General features: G+C 34.9%; 2 protein-coding genes across 4 annotated transcripts in view; one reads left to right on the top strand and one right to left on the bottom strand.

Annotated features, from left to right (window-relative positions):
- The window catches only part of nrip1a (nuclear receptor interacting protein 1a), a 51,571-nt gene extending 43,174 nt beyond the window's left edge, over window positions 1–8,397 (bottom strand). For 2 of the 3 annotated variants that reach the window (XM_005157749.6, XM_005157748.6), the window contains exon 1: window positions 8,195–8,397. The gene's annotated coding sequence lies outside the window, so the exon portion shown is untranslated. Of the gene's footprint in view, window positions 1–7,578; window positions 7,634–8,194 lie in introns of all 3 variants that reach the window. The other variant, XM_068213756.2, reaches the window with a different exon arrangement.
- Window positions 8,398–11,269: 2,872 nt separating this feature from the next.
- On the top strand, window positions 11,270–20,868 carry LOC137496202 (uncharacterized). The gene is made up of 5 exons (XM_073924207.1): window positions 11,270–11,370; window positions 18,570–18,691; window positions 19,079–19,156; window positions 19,577–19,637; window positions 20,246–20,868. Exons 1-5 carry the CDS (start codon window positions 11,270–11,272, stop codon window positions 20,316–20,318), a joined length of 435 nt encoding a protein of 144 aa, XP_073780308.1. The 3' UTR covers window positions 20,319–20,868.
- Window positions 20,869–23,632: the final 2,764 nt, after the last annotated feature.

Below are 23,632 nucleotides of genomic sequence, written 5' to 3'. Positions count from 1 at the left end.
TCCTGTCATTATCTCATGAACAATGAACCCCTTCCAGCCATCCATACACATGCACACACCCACGCACACACAAACATATCACCTTTTCACTCCATCCCTCCATTTCCTCATCCTGGCTTTCTTTCCACATGGTCAGATGGCATTTACTGTTCCGCCCTGTGCAAAACGACAGGAGTATTTCTGTCTCCCTATGCCAACCACATACTCTGTCAAAGTCCTGTTACCTGAGCTTTGAATTAAATTTGTAATATGATGAACTGACATCATAATATTATTCGGAACAACAAAAAAGCAAGGAAAGAGTTGGCAAACCTTTCCAGGGGACTACGTGACCATCATTTGGAAGCCTAACAAAATACAAAAGAGGCCACAGGCCAACTGTACGGATAATAAAAACAAACTTTACGGTATTTTATATATCAGTATCTTTGGCTACTGTGTATCTATGAACGTATTTGTCTATTTATGTCTTCGCTAACAGGAAGATTTGAAATATTTGAGAGAATATTTAACGTTTACTCTCCCTTAAGTCGACGGCTTGCCGGCAGCTAGCTCTCTGCAGCTCTCACATGATCGCCCACTGAAGCCAAGCATGGCTGCGACCGGTCAGTACCTGGATGGGAGGCCACATGGGAAAGCTAGGTTGCTGCTGGAAGTGGTGTTAGTGAAGCCAGCAGGGGGCGCTCAACTTGCAGTCTGTTTGGGTCCTACCGCCCCAGTATATTGATGGGGACTCTATAGTGCTCAGTGAGTGCCGTCTTTCGGATGAGATGTTAAACCGAGGTCCTGACTCTCTGTGGTCATTAAAGGTTCACGAAACCCTCAAATAAATTTTTTGAGATTTTAACAGATTTGTGTGTGTTGAGCATTAGTTAAGAGATTGTTAGCACCTGTTAGCTTTAATTGTGGGGAAAACTGGACAATTTTGAGCTTTTGTCAGCTAATTTCAGCTTCCGGGTCTAAAATTATTTTTGGGGCGGGAACAAAATCAGCGACGTAGCGCTGAACTGCCAATGCAAAGATGACGTATCGGTTTCTAATTATTATTCATAGCGAAGTTTTCTTTTCTTATGAGAACAGCCGGCTTCTTAATTATTCTTGAGAGCACGTGCTTTCCGAAGGCAAAGCAGTCCTGGCTTCCAGTGCCAAGCTGTGAAATCCTACGTTGATGACTGTGTGAGACGCGTCCACGGACCCACGGCACACAGTGTTTAGCCATTCAAGAAGAGTCGTATGTATTTGTTTCCATGATCCACAGGGTTTGTTGCATGTTTTCCCCGCGATCCTGTCAGGGCTGATACAGCAAAGTTGTGTGTGTGCTGCAAGCATTTTTGTCGGTTGAGCAGTACGAGTTTGGCGGAGAATGGCAGACTTTGTTGGTGTTATCACTTTGTCTCCTCTCCACCAATCAGCTGTTGTGTGTTGTGCGGTCTGGCTCAATATGGCTGCCGACGCATCATCCAGGTGGATGCTGCACGCTGGAGGTGGATGAGAAGAACCTCTCAAAATGTGAAAAGCATTTGAGTGTCCAGTAAAATGCTATATTTATGCAAGGAATTACTATTATTATTATTATTATTATTATTATTAAGTCATTTCAAAGCTGTATTTTATAAGTTTTATTTTATGAGACATTAAAGAGAATGATTTAAAGAACAGCTTTTATCCTTGTTTTTTAAAAGTAAAACGGTCAAGGATGCTGAATTTTTATTGCATAAAAAAACACATATATATTGTTCTCATGTGTTTAGAAAGAAAAAATTAGGTACATTACACATCTGCAAGACATGAGGGTCAATAAATGTTAAAAGAATTTTCCCCTGTGGGTAATCTATCACTTCAATAACAAGCAATACTGCAATAAATCATTCATTTACAAACATGAACTGAAATTGAATTCACAAATATTAGTATTAACCAGTTGTTATCAGTATCCGAGATATCCAGTTCTTTTAATCTAGACTTCAGTGACAGATTCGTTTACAAAAGCTTACTTCACAGCTCCTTAAGAGAGCAGTAATTTAAACAAAACCAACAATGTAATAACCTAAGCTTTAACACAATGTGAGTGGGCCGTCAGGTTTTTAGGTTACATGTCAATGTGATCGCGAGCAAACTGTTCCTCCTGAAATGCAAATATTTGGGACTTTAAGATTAGAGCAAACAAGAGTAAGGTCTGATCTAAGAAAAAGAACCACCCCGGTGGTTTTGATTTAGTCATGCTTAAAACACTGACATAAATATGAGCACAGCTGCCCGCATACAGTGAAACAGCGTCCCTATGGATCATAGTATATACAGTATGTTTCATTATTCAGTTCAGCTGTGCTAATGAAACAACTCCATTCAGCATGGTCTGATGTCATTCCAGTATTCCTATGAGTCAATATTCTTATCCTATAGTAATTCACAGATATTAAGCTGATTTGAGAAATGCAACAAAAGCTAGTGTCCTAAATATATTTTATTTAAAGGTGCAATCATTACACTGACACCTACTGGATTGGTGGCATGCATTATGTTTGCTGCAGCTACACGGCTATTTTTTGTTTAGTTTATGTTTTGCATTTCTCTCATACTAACTACACAAATACAATCCATGTTCTTGGAATCTTGAATTTGCACATGTTGTTGGTGTCTCTTGCTGAAATGCTTTTGATGGATATGTATAAAAACCTATTTCCGCAAAAATAAACATCACAATTATGGCATATGATGTCAAAAATTGTGACACAAGAAGTTGAAATTGTGAGTTTAAAAGTTACAATTTTAACATATTAAACAATTAGAATTTAGTAAATCAAAACTTTGAAACAACATTCTAATCCAGCAAAATTTTGACTGTTTAGTTAATAATTACGAGCAGGTCCGAATTTGTACTGTTTAAATTAAATGTTAGCTTCTTACAACAGATTTTGGTAAGAAATGGGCTTCCGCAAAATGCTTTCTGATAAAACCATAATTGTTTTTTATGTTCATGCTTTAAGCCACATTAAATCTAAACAATTAAGTTGATTAATTGCATGACAGTTTTGGTCATGTGATATCAACATCCCACCAAACACTAGACGTTGTGCGGACGTGCAGATCACGTATATTTTGCGTCGGTCCGTCCGTGACCATATCTGCACGTCAGTTCGACGTGCAAATCTGGTTGACATATTGACGTCGGACTATGACCACTTTTGGACGTGAATTCAACGTTCAAATCTGACCTATTTTGGACGTATAGCACAAGGTCTAGCGCAGAATACATTTTGTTGAGGAAAAAAAAAATCATATATATATATATATATATATATATATATATATATATATATATATATATATATATATATATATACATTTCTATTTGTTTTGAGTGTTTATTAAATATTCATTTTTGGCTGAACTGTCCATTTAATGCATGTTTCTGGTCTTATTGTGAATTGGACTGTTTGCTTGTTCGTTAAATAAATATGTTTCAATTTAATGTGCACTGTCTGTTTATTTGTCCTATGGGTGTTTGTCATTTAAAAGAATCACAAACATACATACCCAGCAAACAATCGAGTTGGCGGACCGTCTGCGTTTTTTGGTCGGCACAAATTCAGCAGCTTGATATGGGCGGACCGCCGTCGGCTTACCAGCGGCAAGCCGCCCATTCTAAAAGTTATGTCGGCCCACCGGCGTTTTTTTGGGTGGCATGCCACCAGCGGATTACCGTGGGTGGACCGCCGTCTGGACACCAGTGGCTAACCGATGGCCCACCCGGTGATGTTTTTAATGTTGTTGGCTGTTCTGTACCTGATAAGTACTTTTGTTTAACACTTTTTACATTTTAAACAAATGAGGCACTAAATAAAAATATAGTTATTAATAAAAGCAAAGTTTAGTAAATAAAACTACAAGAGGTTTTAAATATAACAGGTTATTATTAAAACAAAACAAAATTAAGTTTAAAAATCAAGATTTAATATTAAATGTCATTATTTAATATGTTTATGAATTGTTTAAATGTTTATGTAAATGCTGCGTGACTTTAAAGTGTCCATTACCGAGCCCCATTCAAGCACTGCAGCAGAGAGCGTTGTCATGGAAACGGAGCAACGACACGACACCTGACCGTCAACAGCACTTCTCTCATGCGGCAGTTTTCACTAATTTCAGGTAAGTTTAGTCGCTAAAATCACGCAAATGTTATATATAACTGTTTCTGACACTTTTCTTACTGGTAATTGACATATTTCTGTTGAACATGTTTTTTATAGAGACTGTTGTGTCTTTGGAAAAAGTCCGTTAGAGTTTTAGCAGAGGTAACGTTAGCATTAGGCTAGCTATTGTTTATAAAAGTGTTGGCTTTTAATTACATTTTATGTGTAGATGAGAGGTTTGACAATGTTTTATTGGAGGTAGTCTACTTTATTAAGCCTAAAATAAGCACTGTACTGTCGACAAGAGCGAATTAAAATGTTAAAGTTAGTACATATGTGTTACTTTGATATTTCACAGTAATGTAAACTAATATTAATTTTAAAAAGTGCTCTGTGGTTTCAGGATTGACAAAATTACCCCTACAACAGAAGAAAAGAGCCAAGATGAAGGGAGCTAATCACAGAGCTGGAGGAAACACAGGTAAGACTATAATTAACTGTTAAATAGATTCATGTGCATTTTTATAAGAAATCCCTACATTATCATGCATCTGATACATGTCTTGATTGCAGTTATTTTAGTTTTGACATCCAAACATAAGTGAGTGGTTTTAAACAATTTTTTACATTGCTTTTCTCAAAGCTGAATTTACAGCGTCAGTGCTCCAGTCCAAAATGTAATATTGTATTCATAATTTGCTGCTGATCAAGCAAGATTTCTTATTTTTATCATGTTTTGTTATTTCAGGATTCATTGTTGAATAGAAATTTTAAATTGAAAAGTATTTGAATCAGAAATCTTAACTCTCTTCTGATCTGTTTTATGCACCCTTGTTTAATACAAGTATCCATTTCTTAAAATGTGTTAGTAATATATATATTTTTTATTACTTCTTACTAGATTTTGGATCGTCCTCTACTCACTCTACCACTTTGTTTTTCCTTGCCAGACTTCATTCAAGGTAAGTAATATTATAGTGTCACTTAAAAGTGTTCCCAATGATTACTTTTATTAATGTTAATATTAATATCAACTGCATCAAACAAATTAGCCTATTAGAATGATTTCTGAAGGATCATCTGACACTAAAGTAATGATGCTAACAAATCAGCTTTGACCTCACATTAATAAAATATATGGTCACATTTATTTTGATGGTCTGTTTGTTGAATTTAAGCTGCATTGCATCTACATGCCATCTAATTCTCATTAGATTATAAGTAGACTGTTAGGGTTGCGGTTAGGGTTGGTGTAAGTTGACATGTACTTGGTAAATTAAGGGTTAGGGTCAGTTAATGTCTGTTGAAGGAGCAGAATCAACAGATATTAAGCAGACAGTCTATTAATACTCAAATAGACCATTTACAATGTATTGAAATTAAAAATCATTATTTTAAACTGTAAAAATATTTCAGTGTTACTTTTAAACTGTAAATTAATGTTATCGATCAAATCAATGCAGTCTTGATGTCCAATAAAAAGACAATAAAAAATACAAACATTAATGTCCATAATGACCTAGTTACTGATGATGGACAAAAATAATGACTGATGATTCTGTTATTTCAGGATAAGAAAGAAGCCTGCTACAAGAGAGACAGCGAAAGGGAGCCTCAAAGACATTTTTATTAGGATCTGCTAATCATGAGGGGGCAGACAAAAGAACCTGCATTTTCCTTCAGCTTAATATCAGGGGTCGCCACAGCGTAAGGAACTGGATATTACTTTGGCATGTTTTACATAGCCTTCCAGCTGCAACCCAGCACTGTGAAACACCCATACACTCTCGTATTCACAGACACTTCTACACTATGTTCAAATTCACCTATAGCACAAGTGTTTGGACTGTGGTGGAAACCCACACCAAAACAGGGAGAACATGCAAACTCCACACAGAAATGCCAGCGGACCCAGCCGGGACTCATACCAGCAACCTTTTTGCTGTGAGGTGACAGTCTGAGCCACTGTGCTGCCCCAGTCTAGTTATTAATAACCTCCAGATGTTTTACAGTTTGATTTTGTAATAATAATGCACGTTTAGATTTATTGTAATATGTTAATATTTATTCGCAATGTAATTTATTCTTATGTTATTTATAATAACGTTAAATGTCATAAGAATGTTATAATTTAATATAATATTATAATAAATAATTATAATAATGTTAAAATATAAACAATACAATTTTTTTAATAGTTTATTTTTATAATGAGAAGTCTCAAAGTTTGTCTTTATTATAGAAAACTCATTGTTGAATGGCTACCACTTTACAATAAGGTTGTATGTATTAGTTAATGTATTTACTAACATAATAAACAATACATTTATTACAGTATTTATTCATCTTTGCTAATGTTGGTAAATGGTAAAAAGTTGTTAATTGTTTATTCATGTTAACTCGCAATGTATTAATTAATGTTAACAAGCATGACTGATTTTATTAATGCATTAGTAAATGCTGTACATAAATTATGCTGTACAGGTATTGTTCATGTTAGTTCATATTTAAACCATTAACATTACTTATAAAACTACTGTAAAATGTAACTGTTGTATGTATGTTGTTATATTATATTTGTATGTATTTTATATGTATTTTATATTTATTTTGTTATATTTGTTAACGTATGTGTTTTTGAAACACTTCATTAAGTGTTTAATGTATGTTCGTTATGCAGTATTATAAATAAATGTTATTATGATTAGGTATTTTGTACTTGATTTCATTATTGGACATATTTATATTGAATACAATTGTAAAGGCTAATATAATATTTAAAAATGACATGTGGACTGACCGCGGGCCGCCAGCAGACACTTATTTAAAACCAGCGGTCCGATGGCGGACCACCGTCGGAAAAGCGGCGGGAGCAGATGGTGGGCCGCTGGAATAACGATGAGCAAATTGACGGTGGACCGCGGGCGACGCCCGCCAGTGGACCGCCGACTTTGCCGCCGGCGGGCCGCCAGTGGCCCGCTGGTCTTATGTTAGCTAATACAAATAAATAAAAGTAAATAGACAAAAAAGACGTCAAAAATACTGTAAAAGGACGTCAAAAAGACGCCGAAAAGACGTCGAAAAAAGACGTTGAAAAGACGTCAATAAAAGACGTCATAAAAACTTTCATTCTGGCTCTTCAGAGGACGTAATTTCAACGTCTGACAGAGACGTAGAAAAGACGTCTTTTGGACGTAACTTTGCTTGGTGGGATGGCTGCGCCCATAAAGGGGCGACCACCCCCCCACAAAATAAAACAGCTTTTTCTTTAAGACTGGCAAGAGACTGCAGTTAGTGATCATAATTTAAGTGCTAATAATTTCAAAAAAATTCTCGATAAAATACTAAATACATGAATACACCTTTAATAACCCAACATTAGGTGCAGTCTATTCACATAGCACAACATTCAAATATGAATACTAGGAGTTATTCTTACACGTACCATAAGCTTCTGTCTGCAATACTGAACTTAAGCCAAAAATATTTTCAGGAGGCTCCTGGTTTTAAGAGAAAGGATCACAGTCAGTATGAGAGATAATTTCATGTTTCTCAATACCACTTTAAAGATTTCACACAGGCACTTGAAGAGTCTTGGTTAGACTAAACATGAACTATGAGGTAAGCAAAGGTGCCAGTCATTCTCTTATCACAACCACAGTAACAATGCATCCAGTCCTTTAACTCAGCTCGGCTACTATTAGCACAACAACACTCTTTTACATCACATTTCACGTGCTTGCCATCTCCCTCCATTAATGTACTTGTGTAGTCTATATTCTGGTACGGGATTCGGGTACGGGAAGAGTCGCTTTCAGGTAATCGTCCGACAGCTTGCGTTCGATAAAACATCCACGCATATTATACGTGCATGCCTTCATGTAAACATTCAATGAAATAAACGAAGACTCAAACTGGAAACGTCACAGCTCCAATCACCCCGTATATCACCTGCTTATTTTCTCACAAGCCATTAAAATACATAGCGCGTTCTGGCGTTGCTACTAATACATTGTTACAACAGACAAATAAATAAATCCTATTTTCACATCCAGCCTTACCTGTTCGGGTGGTGACTGAAGAGAATCCCGTTGAAAAATATGCTGCATTTAAGAGAAGAGTCGGAGAGGCTCGTATAACATTTCTCTTTACGAACAATTCAGATGTTTTTAAAAAAAACGGAAAGTGGCTGGGGCTGACAGCGTCTATTCCCCACATGTGCAGTTTTCTAGTGCTCTTGAGTCCTGCAGTCAGTCGCTTGACTGAATTGTTTATTCAAGGCATCCCCGGCACTCTGCAATGCCATGTTCACTCCTCCTACTCTCATGGACGCTAGAGAGAGTCGATTCTCGAGCGAGTCGTTGGTGTAGTCATTCCAGCGAATCGATTCGTTGAGCGTTTGTAGTTCACCTAAAAACATAAAATCAAACATACTTTTTTGGTACCCACAGCTCGACTAAAACCGCGAAATTACACAGACAAACACAAAGACACAACATGAACATGTAGACAAAAAAGAGACAAACTACAAGCTAACACATTTCAAAAGATTTATTGTGAACAACAATGGAACTTACCTGAAATATTGCAAAGAAAAAAAACGTTTATTCACTGCATTTTGTTTGCTTTTTGATGAACTGCTTATTGACAAAATTAGCACAATCTAATTGTTGTAGTTTAATCAGGAAAACTTTTCAGAGTGGTTACAATTGAAAATCTGTGAGATGGATAACACATTAAGCTCAATTAAACAGAAATACAGCTAAATACAGTTTACAAGACCGTATTTTACAGCAATAACAAAACAGCGATGTGTAAAATTACTTTAGAGCTGACTTATAAATGGTTGTTCAAACGAATCACTGAATCTGTTTATTCGGTTCACTAAAACGAATGAAACCCAAGTGAACCGAATCACTGAGATGACTCAGACTGCTAATGGACGCCACCCTTAAAGCCACAGCTTAACTGTGTGTCCTCTTCCTAACCCTGTGCTTCAACTCAGATCATGACTTGTATGAACTGATCACATGTAAGCAAGAGGTTCACACATGACTCTCAGATGCTATATACTGTAGCCTAAACAGTACACTTATGTGTGGATGTCTTTTATATGAGGCTTCTCTTTCCCATTTTTCTTGCCTGGAGCTAGATTCTATCTTCCCTGTGGATAAATGAATGCAAAAAAAAAAAAAAAACTTTTAAAAGCACATCCTGCTTAGTTCAGCCTTTCTCTTCCTTAAGAAGTCTTGTTTTTTACACCAAGTTCACACCTCTTGGGACCCCATATGACCAGTCAACAGTTCTGGCTGGAGTAAACATGCCCCGCTGGGGTTACAGATGGGCTATATCCTGATGGGACATAGTATCAGCCATCAAGTTTTTCACAGCTTTCTCTTGCATACAAAGAGATGTTAACATCCCAGCTGCCCCTCCTTAAACACTGTGTCCCTCCCAAGACAGTCACATGTTTCACTAGTCTGTGACAATCTTTGATGAAACCTTTTGCTCATGTGTAATGTTTACACTTTTCGCCTTTACAAGGATTTGTCTAAATTTGGATAAAGAGTAGTTTAAATTTTGTATAATGTCTTTGTGTATGGGGTGGTTGTGAATGCGAGGCTACTGTATATGCAGATTAGAAATAATACTGGTAGTCTTATTATAAAGTAGTCATATAATAACACAGTGCTTAGCATATATAAGTACACTCCTCACAAATCTCTGTCTTGTAAATTCATATTTTAATAGGAAGGTAAACAATATTATATTTGTGCATATACATTGTGCATATACAGATTAGTTGGTAATGAAGCCAAATCTGCAGCTTATCCAACAAAATAACTTATGATAACAGTCCTAAAACTAGCATACCCAAATTTATGTTATAGAAAAAAAATTTATACAAATTTTAAAACGAGGAAAAATATATAAAAAAAAAAAATTAGTTGAAATTTTGTAGGTTGTAATTCCTTTTGCAATGTTTTGCTTGAATTTAATTGCAATATTCTTAAATTTTTAATTATGTTTGGTGACTAAAATATTATTTTAATAAATATATGTTTAATAATCATAACCAAGTGGGCGGTTCATTCTGCTGTGGCAACCCCAGATTAATAAAGGAACTAAGCCGAAAAGAAAATGAATGAACGAATAAATGTTTAATAAAACTATTTTGTTTAAATGCACCAAAATACATTGCCTTTATTCAGTGAAAAAATTAAATAATTTTCAAAATGGGGTGTATTATATATATATATATATATATATATATATATATATATATATATATATATATATATATATATATATATATATATATATATATATACACACACACACACAGTTGAAGTCAGAATGATTACCGCCCTTTGAATTATTTTTCTTTTTTAAATGTTTTCCAAATGATGTTTAACAGCAAGGTCATTTTCACAGTATGTCTGATAATATTTTTTTCTTCTGGAGAAAGTCTTATTTGCTTTATTTTGGCTAAAATAAAAGTTGTTTTTAATTTTTTAAACACCATTTTAAGGACAAAATGATTAGCCCCTTTATATTTTTTCGATAGTCTACAGAACAAACCATCGTTATACAATAACTTGCCTAATTATCCTAACCTGCCCTAACCTAGTTTAGCTGTTAAAAGTCACTTTAAGCTGTATAAAAGTGTCTTTAAAAATATCTAGTCAAATATTATTTACTGTCATCAAAGCAAAGATAATCAAGTTATTAAAAATTAGTTATTAAAACTTTTATATTTAGAAATGTGTTGAAAAAAATCTCTCCGTTATACAGAAATTGGGGACAAAAAATAAACAGGGGGGCTTATAATTATTATATGACTATCGTATAATTTACTTCATATATTTTGTCAAAATGTGTACATAGTACATTATCAAAACTGTAAGACAGTATATAATTTCATTATTAGTTTCAATAAAATAAAATAAGATCTATGAAAAACCCTCACATTTGCAGAACCACAGTTGTACTTAATTTGTGTATATTTATAGAATAATAAACCAGCACTAAAAACCCTTTTTATCACAGCAAAATCAAAGGCAAGCAAGTATGTCCAGGTACTGTATAATCATGGGTTTAAATAACACATTCATTTCCTCTGTACGACTCTAGAAATGGATAATGGTTCAAACAGTGATCCCAGAGACCAGAGGGCAGAGGCAAAAACAAAGAGACTTTGGCCTCAGCATGTGACGGTCACAAAGAGAAACATTCGGTCTGCCAGGAGACAATGACCTTTGATTCCACTGATTTCCCTTGAACCTTCAATGACCAGGAAGAGCAAAGGCTCCCTGGGTAGGCAGGTGCAAACAAGGATATGGGGTGAGAAGCACAAACTGCCATCTCCCCTTTGGACTCAAATACAAAGGTTGCGGGTCTTGCCAAAGACGCCTCCATTGAGAGGAAAATTACTGTTTAACACAATATTGACACAGCCACTGAAAATAGGTTTTGTGAAGTCAAAGAGAGGTGAACGCCGATTACATACGCCACTGCATAAAAATATGGTTGTAGCAGCTGATTAAATCAAATAATTCGGATTTGTTCCCAGAGCACAGCATTGCTACATCATAACTTGAGTTAATTGATGCCCAGAAGCCAAGCTGCTAGTCTCGGGTTGTGCTGAACTGCTGATGATGAAGTTTTGTCACTTTATCTTCATATGACAATGTACATTTCCTCAAGCAATATGTTCAAAGGTCTTGGCGCATAACTGTAAAAACAATTCAGTAAAGCTGTCAAAAAAGTTATTCAGCAGCCTCTCTGAAACAGATATTTTGTCACGCTAAGCTTTTTTAATGAACTATAACTGGGTCAAACACACTCTGTGGTTTTACATGGTGGGTAATAGGAACTGAGAATAGTTGTGTCAGTATTATGGGATACTCTTGAAAATATGTATTTTTGTTGATGATTCCAGTGTACATATGTATTTTTCTGTTTCATTCACTGGTTTTAAAAGAAAATGTCTGATCATTTCATTGTAGCTGAGACTTTAGGGTTTGTGGCTGTATTTTTACTATTTAAATTAGCTGTAAATCCCTCAGGCCATCCAAGATGTTTCTTCAGAAGAACATTAAAGACATTTTTTAGCTGATAACATGGTCTTTGCTGATCTAAAAAAATGCAAGTCAATGGCTCCTGGCACCTTGATACCCAAAAATAGAGGATTATTAGCCCCCCTGTTAATTTTTTCCCCTAATTTCTGTTTAAGGGAGGGAAGATTTTTTTTCTACACATTTTTTAACATAGTAGTTTTAATAACTTATCCCTAATAACTGATTTATTTTATCTTTGCTGTGATGACTGTAAATAATATTTAACTAAAAATTTTTCAAGACACTTCTATTCAAAGTGACATTTAAAGGCTTAACTAGGTTAATTAGGTTAACTACAGGTTACGGTAATTAGGCAAGTTATTTTATAACGATGGTTTGTTCTGTAGAATATCGAAAAAAATATTTGCTTAAAAGGGCTAATAATTTAGACCTTAAAATGTTTTTTTAGAAAGTTAAAAACTGCTTTTATTCTAGCCAAAATAAAACAAATAAGACTTTCTCCAGACAGAAAAATATTATTAGACATACTGTAAAAATTTCCTTGCTGCATCATTTGAGAAATATTAAAAAAAGAATATCAAACGGGGGCCAATAATTCTGACTTCAACTTATATATATATTTGTCAAAACAGAATTAATACCTTAAGTCCTGCAGATAGTATCTGCACATGCAGAAATCTGTAGATTTTTAGCCCATCATTGAATTTGTTTATTTCCTTATGTAAATGTAAGTAAATTTGTAATTATGTATTAAATTTTTCAGTAATATTATAAATTAACATGCAAATTGTTGTATGGTTTACTTACAATACAGTTTTTTAAGTTTCTGTCTTTTAGTAGACATATGAGAGACTTGCTTTGTTTACCAAACAAGTAGATCTAACTGGACTTGCATTGTAAACCTCAACTGAAAGGGTTAGGGAATTTAAGGAATTTTTATTTCATGTATTACGTTTTTTAGTTACTATACTCTCAAAACAATTTTGCATAAAGATTATTAATGAAATTTTGCACAGAAATAGCAATAAAATATCTGAAGATTGTGTCTGGCCATAGCTCTTGATCATACTTTGAGGTTTCTGAAGTAAAACAATCTGTCAAGGCTAGAAACTAGACATTATTACCATTAATCTACAGTCTCTGCAAACAGTCCTAAATATAATAAAAACAGTCTGGAGCACCAGCTTACTTTTGCACTGGGTACTTATAGATACCAATTCCCCTTGGACCATTTTTTGTGGTTGCAACTGCCCCTTCATCAGTACCTTTGATATTAGCCAACATCAGCAACAACGACATTCCATTCAATAAAATCAAAAACTGAAACAGATCAAAGCTGTGTTTTTGTTTTGTGTCACTTGTTTTTGAGGTAACACAGATGGAACATACAAGTATAAACGTGACCAAATAACCAACAATTTGTAGTGATACTGTATATATCACTGAGGCTGAGAAATTAACACAACGCCAAAGACAAATGCAATAGGTGCTGCTTTAGCTTTCTGTATGTATATATCTTCTAATACTTTATAACGCTGTGTACATTTAAATCACAGGTAATTCCTATTGTGCTGGGTTGCTCTGAAGTTGGACACATTTTAGTTTCTGCAGAAGAAGTTCCTATAATCAAACGGTTCCCAGTTCCTGTAGTGTGAAGATGCCAAAAAAAAAAAAAAAACTTAAGTAGTTTACACCAGTAACTCTATGAATAAAGAAAACTTAAAATAATTAAAACTGATTTGATTTACAAAAGCAGTCACTGAAAACGCACACACACAGTTTTTTAGATTTAGTTATACAAAGCAGTATATTGTAACAATATTAAATTGCACAACAGGACTTCTATAGACAGCATCAGCATTTTCCTACTTATGCTCCATTTGAGACCAGCAAGATTTTAGGGCCTGCTTTTCCCCAGGACCCCCTTTACTGCAGTGCAAATGCACAAAACCCTTCAAGAATGGACACAGGCCAGGAATCTGCAGCAGAAAAGTTGGGGAGGGAAAAGTCTGACACCATGTCTCCTTTTTATCTTGCTGTTTCGTTTTAAAGTGTTGGGCTGTTGCATTTAAACTAATTTGGCAAAGCAGTGAGTTTGCCCATAGGGGTTAATTGCTTGTTTTGGCCTGTGGCTGGTGTTCATATATACTGGAGTGTTTCCTGTCCATTAATGTGTCAATTATTTGTTTTTGTTTAGCGTGTGTCAATATCCTCACTGGCTTGTTAATGGGACATAATACTTAGTCAGTGGCTTTTAGTTGGATTCTACATCTTCCTATGTGCTTGCCGGGGGAAGCGCTGTGGCTTTTGGACGCACGCTTGTTTGAGGTGAGACACTCTGTGGATTTAGGCCTTGTATCATAATGTAACCCTCGTTATTTCCCTGAGCGATGCAGATCAATAACTGCTGTTTATGCATGCAGCCCACATATACGCCACTACATTTCAGGGAAAGTAAGGTTGCTATTATGGCTGTTTAAGGTCTGGCACGGTTTCAGTGTCCAAAGAAGAAGCACTGCAAATAAAAGACAAACGTCCTAGTGAAAAGGTCTTAGTGGACAAGAAACCATTATGATGTTTCTTCATTGTGCAAAAGAGATCTTATCAAATAATGGTTCAAATCTAACTATTTATTATTCGTAAAGGAGAATCATTATCAGATGCATCACTAGCAGATGAATGCATGGGACAACATTAGGGCTGTTTATCAGAAATACCATTTAATTCTCATTACTCCTTTCACAAGTAATATTAATGATTATTTCCTGATTTATTACTTGCTATATCACATTTGTGTCAAACTCTACAAATATGAGTTTTTCCACTCAACTTTCAAGAATTTATTAATGTTATGATCTGATAATGATTAGAGTCTCCAACTCTGTCTTTCTGCATTTGCACTTGCAATATCACTGTTATGAATCAGAGAAAGATCTTTTCCAGATACATCAGTTTGTATGATGAACACCCACTTTACTTGAACATTCTGACAAAGACTTTTGTTAAAGATGGTACTCTCTTTGTACTCATGAACGGGAGAAAAAAGAAGCTAGGTCTAGAAATGCTTTTCCAATTCATTAGTCATTGTTAAAATTTTACAAGCCATGAACCAAACCATCCAGCTACAAGGATATTCATGAAACTACAAACTTAAATATATTAATGTCAGACAAAGACAAAAAATTTTGAGGAAATGAACTACAATCCCACAAAGCATTATCTGTAAAACAATCAAATTAGGGATGACAGAAAAATCTAACCTTTTTCAATTCAATTGTTTGTTTTATTAGGTGTATTGTACATATAAAAGTTTAATTATTTTAAGAGTGGTTGATTTGATTAATATGCAGTTTTGATGGCAATGGGTGCAGCTATAAAGCTTAATTTTTGGTTTGTGGAACCTCTATGCTTTTTAAATACCATTTAAAGAGACCCTATTATGGGGTTTTGATTAACTATCCATTTAGTGTGTAACAGCTCTAAGTGAAGTGAAATATCAAGCTAAGGCTTAAATCTGAAAGTGCACCATGTTTAAAACTATTGATTAATCTATATAAGAATCAACTCATATGGTTGAATGAATCGCCGCTGTAATGGGTCTTTAGTCGTGTCGGTGTGATGTCGATACAGAACTCAAGCCCCACCCATTTGTTGCGCTCAGAGCTCCCCACACAACTGAATACACAACTCGTGCAGCTTTGTTTACAAATTTAAATGCGTTTGTGAGCTCGCAATCCACTGCTGTTTGTTGTTGCTATGGCCACCGTCAGCTGTTCCTGGGCTCACACATACACTCTGCACTCTAATTACTTCAAAATTGTTGATAAGCTGTAGCAGGCGATTCTCTCTGTCTCACGCTCAACGCAGTTGACCAATCGCAACAGACTGGATCATCGGACCAATCAGGGCAGATTAGCATTGCGCTAAAGAGGGGTTTGAGAAAAAAAATAAATAGTTGAACGAATCATATGGGAGTCGTTGGGATAATTAGGTGAAAATAAATGCATATTATAAGACAATGAAAGTGTTTTTTGACCTTGCATGCATATCAGACTGTTGTTGGAGACCCCAAAACCAAAATATGACCATTTTTAAAGCATAATAGGGGCTCAACCCTATTATGCATTATGCACCCAATAGTTTCACATTTTGAAGGTTTCGTAAACACTTCGGTGGTACAATGGGAACTGTCTTGGTCAGATTAGTCCAAACTCCAATCAAACAGCAATTAAAAACAGGCCAAAACAAGTACTGAAAAGACCCTATCCTCACAAGTCTCTATCCAGCCCAGTGGTATCAATATCTAATATTTTAAATCATGCATTTTCCATCTTCCAAGCTATAGTTTTCTTCAATGTTGATGTCATGACAGTTACAAATGTTAATTTAGGAACGACTGGATTGTTGGATTTCAAATTAGCATAGATTGAAGCAAAGCTATTGTTGTATTTATTTTATAAAAGAATTTAATTCTATGAATAATTATAGTAATTGTATAATTATAACCATAATGTGTTACTCCCCTACACTAGCCGCATTTCCATACTAACATAAAGCAATTAAAAACTGGTTCAAATATAATTATTTATAATTTATAACAGAGAATCATTATCAGATGTTTACAAAATATCAAAGATACATCACTGTTTTGTTTGCGACATTACAGTTTATTCAGCAAATGTGTTTCCATCTCCCGTTATTTCACATGAACTATTTCCAAAAGCACCTGCAGTGTAAAAACATTTCAGTGAATAAATGAATTTTTATTTGAATTTGGCATTCCTATCACTCTTTTCTCATGCGATCCTTTAAAAATGCACATTAACACAAGGTGATGGAAACCCAGCTATGCTGTTCAGGTATGCCCGCTTGCTCAAATTTGTTCAAAGATATCTCAAAAGAGCAAATGAAAGGTAAGTAGAGGAGAAAGAGACCTAGAGAAAAGGAAATAACCCCATGAGTGTATTATGCGTAGGGTTGTGACACACTGTGGCTTTCTGGGCTTGTGTGGCAGAATAGAGAGCGGGGGCGGAAGACTTGGCGGTTTTACAGAGGAAAGGCCTCACTGTGTGCACATTGTGCAGCCATGTGTGGTATCACCACAGTTCACATCTTACCAGGCCCGGCGCCAGGAAGTCAAAACTGAGGGGGCACTTTAAATCCATAGGGGGGCACTAGACCTGGTGACTGATTTTGGTCTCTTGTTTCTTTCATTTAGGCTATTTATTCGCATTTATTATTACTTTGCATTACTGCCTAAGTTACTGACCTAAGGCAGTAATATAGGCTACGTTTTAATAGTAATAACAATACGCAGTTTCGCTATTACGAATTTTATTAACGATGGTAATGCATACCGCTTATTAATGCAGACGGATGATGGCTTCCCACCAAACACTAGACGTTGTGCGGACGTGCAGATCACGTATATTTTGCGTCGGTCCGTCCGTGACCATATCTGCACGTCAGTTCGACGTGCAAATCTGGTTGACATATTGACGTCGGACTATGACCACTTTTGGACGTGAATTTAACGTTCAAATCTGACCTATTTTGGACGTATAGCACAAGGTCTAGCGCAGAATACATTTTGTTGAGGAAAAAAAAATCTAATATATATATATATATATATATATATATATATATATATATATATATATATATATATATATATATATATACATTTCTATTTGTTTTGAGTGTTTATTAAATATTCATTTTTGGCTGAACTGTCCATTTAATGCATGTTTCTGGTCTTATTGTGAATTGGACTGTTGTTCGTTAAATAAATATGTTTCAATTTAATGTGCACTGTCTGTTTATTTGTCCTATGGGTGTTTGTCATTTAAAAAAATCACAAACACATACCCAGCAAACAATCGAGTTGGCGGACCGTCTGCGTTTTTTGGTCGGCACAAATTCAGCGGCTTGATATGGGCGGACCGCCGTCGGCTTACCAGCGGCAAGCCGCCCATTCTAAAAGTTATGTCGGCCCACCGGCGTTTTTTTGGGTGGCATGCCACCAGTTACCGTGGGTGGACCGCCGTCTGGACACCAGTGGCTAACCGATGGCCCACCCGGTGATGTTTTTAATGATGTTGGCTGTTCTGTACCTGATATAAGTACTTTTGTTTAACACTTTTTACATTTTAAACAAATGAGGCATAAATAAAAATATAGTTATTAATAAAAGCAAAGTTTAGTAAATAAAACTACAAGAGGTTTTAAATATAACAGGTTATTATTAAAACAAAACAAAATTAAGTTTAAAAATCAAGATTTAATATTAAATGTCATTATTTAATATGTTTATGAATTGTTTAAATGTTTATGTAAATGCTGCGTGACTTTAAAGTGTCCATTACCGAGCCCCATTCAAGCACTGCAGCAGAGAGCGTTGTCATGGAAACGGAGCAACGACACGACACCTGACCGTCAACAGCACTTCTCTCATGCGGCAGTTTTCACTAATTTCAGGTAAGTTTAGTCGCTAAAATCACGCAAATGTTACATATAACTGTTTCTGACACTTTTCTTACTGGTAATTGACATATTTCTGTTGAACATGTTTTTTATAGAGACTGTTGTGTCTTTGGAAAAAGTCCGTTAGAGTTTTAGCAGAGGTAACGTTAGCATTAGGCTAGCTATTGTTTATAAAAGTGTTGGCTTTTAATTACATTTTATGTGTAGATGAGAGGTTTGACAATGTTTTATTGGAGGTAGTCTACTTTATTAAGCCTAAAATAAGCACTGTACTGTCGACAAGAGCGAATTAAAATGTTAAAGTTAGTACATATGTGTTACTTTGATATTTCACAGTAATGTAAACTAATATTAATTTTAAAAAGTGCTCTGTGGTTTCAGGATTGACAAAATTACCCCTACAACAGAAGAAAAGAGCCAAGATGAAGGGAGCTAATCACAGAGCTGGAGGAAACACAGGTAAGACTATAATTAACTGTTAAATAGATTTATGTGCATTTTTATAAGAAATCCCTACATTATCATGCATCTGATACATGTCTTGATTGCAGTTATTTTAGTTTTGACATCCAAACATAAGTGAGTGGTTTTAAACAATTTTTTACATTGCTTTTCTCAAAGCTGAATTTACAGCGTCAGTGCTCCAGTCCAAAATGTAATATTGTATTCATAATTTGCTGCTGATCAAGCAAGATTTATTATTTTTATCATGTTTTGTTATTTCAGGATTCATTGTTGAATAGAAAGTTTAAATTGAAAAGTATTTGAATCAGAAATCTTAACTCTCTTCTGATCAGTTTTATGCACCCTTGTTTAATACAAGTATCCATTTCTTAAAATGTGTTAGTAATATATATATTTTTTATTACTTCTTTCTAGATTTTGGATCGTCCTCTACTCACTCTACCACTTTGTTTTTCCTTGCCAGACTTCATTCAAGGTAAGTAATATTATAGTTTCACTTAAAAGTGTTCCCAATGATTACTTTTATTAATGTTAATATTAATATCAACTGCATCAAACAAATTAGCCTATTAGAATGATTTCTGAAGGATCATCTGACACTAAAGTAATGATGCTAACAAATCAGCTTTGACCTCACATTAATAAAATATATGGTCACATTTATTTTGATGGTCTGTTTGTTGAATTTAAGCTGCATTGCATCTACATGCCATCTAATTCTCATTAGATTATAAGTAGACTGTTTGGGTTGCGGTTAGGGTTGGTGTAAGTTGACATGTACTTGGTAAATTAAGGGTTAGGGTCAGTTAATGTCTGTTGAAGGAGCAGAATCAACAGATATTAAGCAGACAGTCTATTAATACTCAAATAGACCATTTACAATGTATTGAAATTAAAAATCATTATTTTAAACTGTAAAAATATTTCAGTTTTACTTTTAAACTGTAAATTAATGTTATCGATCAAATCAATGCAGTCTTGATGTCCAATAAAAAGACAATAAAAAATACAAACATTAATGTCCATAATGACCTAGTTACTGATGATGGACAAAAATAATGACTGATGATTCTGTTATTTCAGGATAAGAAAGAAGCCTGCTACAAGAGAGACAGCGGAAGGGAGCCTCAAAGACATTTTTATTAGGATCTGCTAATCATGAGGGGGCAGACAAAAGAACCTGCATTTTCCTTCAGCTTAATATCAGGGGTCGCCACAGCGTAAGGAACTGGATATTACTTTGGCATATGTTTTACATAGCCTTCCAGCTGCAACCCAGCACTGTGAAACACCCATACACTCTCGTATTGACAGACACTTCTACACTATGTTCAAATTCACCTATAGCACAAGTGTTTGGACTGTGGTGGAAACCCACACCAAAACAGGGAGAACATGCAAACTCCACACAGAAATGCCAGCGGACCCAGCCGGGACTCATACCAGCAACCTTTTTGCTGTGAGGTGACAGTCTGAGCCACTGTGCTGCCCCAGTGTAGTTATTAATAACCTCCAGATGTTTTACAGTTTGATTTTGTAATAATAATGCACGTTTAGATTTATTGTAATATGTTAATATTTATTCGCAATGTAATTTATTCTTATGTTATTTATAATAACGTTAAATGTCATAAGAATGTTATAATTTAATATAATATTATAATAAATAATTATAATAATGTTAAAATATAAACAATACAATTTTTTTTAATAGTTTATTTTTATAATGAGAAGTCTCAAAATTTGTCTTTATTATAGAAAACTCATTGTTGAATGGCTACCTCTTTACAATAAGGTTGTATGTATTCGTTAATGTATTTACTAACATAATAAACAATACATTTATTACAGTATTTATTCATCTTTGCTAATGTTGGTAAATGGTAAAAAGTTGTTAATTGTTTATTCATGTTAACTCGCAATGTATTAACTAATGTTAACAAGCATGACTGATTTTATTAATGCTTTAGTAAATGCTGTACATAAAATATGCTGTACAGGTATTGTTCATATTAGTTCATATTTAAACCATTAACATTACTTATAAAACTACTGTAAAATGTAACTGTTGTATGTATGTTGTTATATTATATTTGTATGTATTTTATATGTATTTTATATTTATTTTGTTATATTTGTTAACGTATGTGTTTTTGAAACATTTCATTAAGTGTTTAATGTATGTTCGTTATGCAGTATTATAAATAAATGTTATAATGATTAAGTATTTTGTACTTGATTTCATTATTGGACATATTTATATTGGATACAATTGTAAAGGCTAATATAATATTTAAAAATGACATGTGGACTGACCGCGGGCCGCCAGCAGACACTTATTTAAAACCAGCGGTCCGATGGCGGACCACCGTCGGAAAAGCGGCGGGAGCCGATGGTGGGCCGCTGGAATAACGATGAGCAAATTGACGGTGGACCGCGGGCGGCGCCCGCCAGAGGACCGCCGACTTTGCCGCCGGCGGGCCGCCAGTGGCCCGCTGGTCTTATGTTAGCTGGGATAATACAAATAAATAAAAGTAAATAGACAAAAAAGACGTCAAAAATACTGTAAAAGGACGTCGAAAAGACGTCGAAAAGACGTCGAAAAAAGACGTTGAAAAGACGTCAATAAAAGACGTCATAAAAACTTTCATTCTGGCTCTTCAGAGGAGGTAATTTCAACGTCTGACAGAGACGTAGAAAAGACGTCTTTTGGACGTAACTTTGCTTGGTGGGTTCAGTGCCAAACGAGTGCTTTAAATCATATGTTATTCTCCTTATTTCTGTTTTATTTCAAATAACAGCCCTATGAATGTTTAAAGTTTTAGGTAAAGACGTCAAATTATGCCCACACATGCAAGCTGACCCACGATCAGACAATTCATTTAACCGGTAAATAAATATAGTGAAATCAGCTTAACCGAGTCATCACGCTTCACAACCAACATCAGTGTTGGGGAAAAGCTAAATGTGACAATCTAATGTCATTCAAAACAATTACTTAGTTACATTTTAAGGCATTAGTGTAGCCAGAAAAATACCTAAAAAAGATACAAAAATTCACAGTTATTACCGTGAAAATTGGTTAAATTTTTATATGCTATATAACTTTTTTTTCATCATTTTAAATGTAAAAACAAAGATTTGTCTAAGGCTATTATAAATGTGCTTTTTTCGTGATATTGTAAACCATCATAAACCATATGTACCATAGTTTCTAGGCCTACCCGTCATTTTATTTATTAATTATTTTATTTATTAGGCCTTTTTTAATAGCTTGTTTTCAGGTTATTTTCATTTTAGGGCCATGAGCTAAGTCAAAACAAACTCGATATGTTGTATTTTAGCTCTTAAAACAGATCTACAATATATTTTATGTTGTTTAATTTTGCATGAGCAAATAGCAGTATAGCCTAAGTTACATATTTTTAAAAGATTATCATTCTGCCTACCTGCAGCGCACGAGATTTCTCGGTTGATCCGCGGTAAATCCACTTAAGCACTATACCTATTCCATTTATAACACTGCAAACTTGACTTCGCAGGCCGATCATCTTTAAACGCAAAATGCATTTATTATGTGTTATACCTTGACTGCAGTTGCATAATGGGATGTTTCTCTACGCAACTGTAAAAGTGCACCTTTCAGCAAAATGAAAGCAAACATTCAAAGGGTTCTGCGTTTTGTCAATTTTAGCTTAATTGTAATAATATTAATAATAATATTAATAAATAAATTATTATTTATAGTGTAGCCTACTGTGGGACTGTGCAGTAAACTATTTATTTTTATTAAAACATTTTTATTAGGCTACATCTTCCCGAATAACTAATAAATGACTGGCAGTTGCGTCTCTGCTAAAATTAATTTAACAGCAAATTTCTTATGTGTTTTTTCCTTTTAGAGCTCAAGAGAGTTGTGTTTAAATAATTAGTTAACCAAAACATGTAATGAATTAAGCTGCTCCTATCATGTCACCCATTTTCTCCCTTGTGAGTTGAGTGCGCCTCCATCGCAAGGCTATTTACGGGCGCACCTGACCTGACGCGGGGACCGGATCTCTGGACTATAGGACTAGCTTTAACCTCACCATTTTCATAATTTAATTGCTATGTCATATATTTTAAAATATTTAAATGTGTGTTCTGAAGGTTGGAAGGACGGGAGTGTTAATAATTAATGACAGAAAGAATTTTCAGTTTGAGTGAACAATCCTTTATAAAAACTGGGGGGGCACAAACTCTGTCTGAGGGGGCAATGCCACCCTTTGCCCCCCCATAGCGCCGGGCCTGCATCTTACCCATGTATAGTCTCCAAAATTTCCCCAATGGGATTTCCAATTCTCATTGGCCTTGTTCCGTTTTTATCCAAATGCTTAAGCATGGAAAATCACTGACCTAGCTTTGGGGAATCGAAAGGTTTAGAGATGTATGAGCTGTGCATAACCTGCTTACCCAGCAAACGCACCGATA

This window comes from Danio rerio, chromosome 15, assembly GCF_049306965.1.
Source record: "Danio rerio strain Tuebingen ecotype United States chromosome 15, GRCz12tu, whole genome shotgun sequence".
Classification (NCBI taxonomy): domain Eukaryota; kingdom Metazoa; phylum Chordata; class Actinopteri; order Cypriniformes; family Danionidae; genus Danio; species Danio rerio.
The sequence above is the reverse complement of the archived record's forward strand: the minus strand, read 5'-3'. Positions and strand labels throughout refer to the sequence as shown.

Excerpts from the sequence above, each read along its gene's own strand:
- LOC137496202 (XM_073924207.1), top strand. The coding sequence starts at position 11,270 with ATGGATAATGGTTCAAACAGTGATCCCAGAGACCAGAGGGCAGAGGCA. Across the intron at positions 11,371-18,569 it reads GTCACAAAGAGAAACATTCG|TGTCCATTACCGAGCCCCAT; the intron begins GTCTGCCAGGAG and ends GTGACTTTAAAG. Across the intron at positions 19,638-20,245 it reads CTTGCCAGACTTCATTCAAG|GATAAGAAAGAAGCCTGCTA; the intron begins GTAAGTAATATT and ends CTGTTATTTCAG.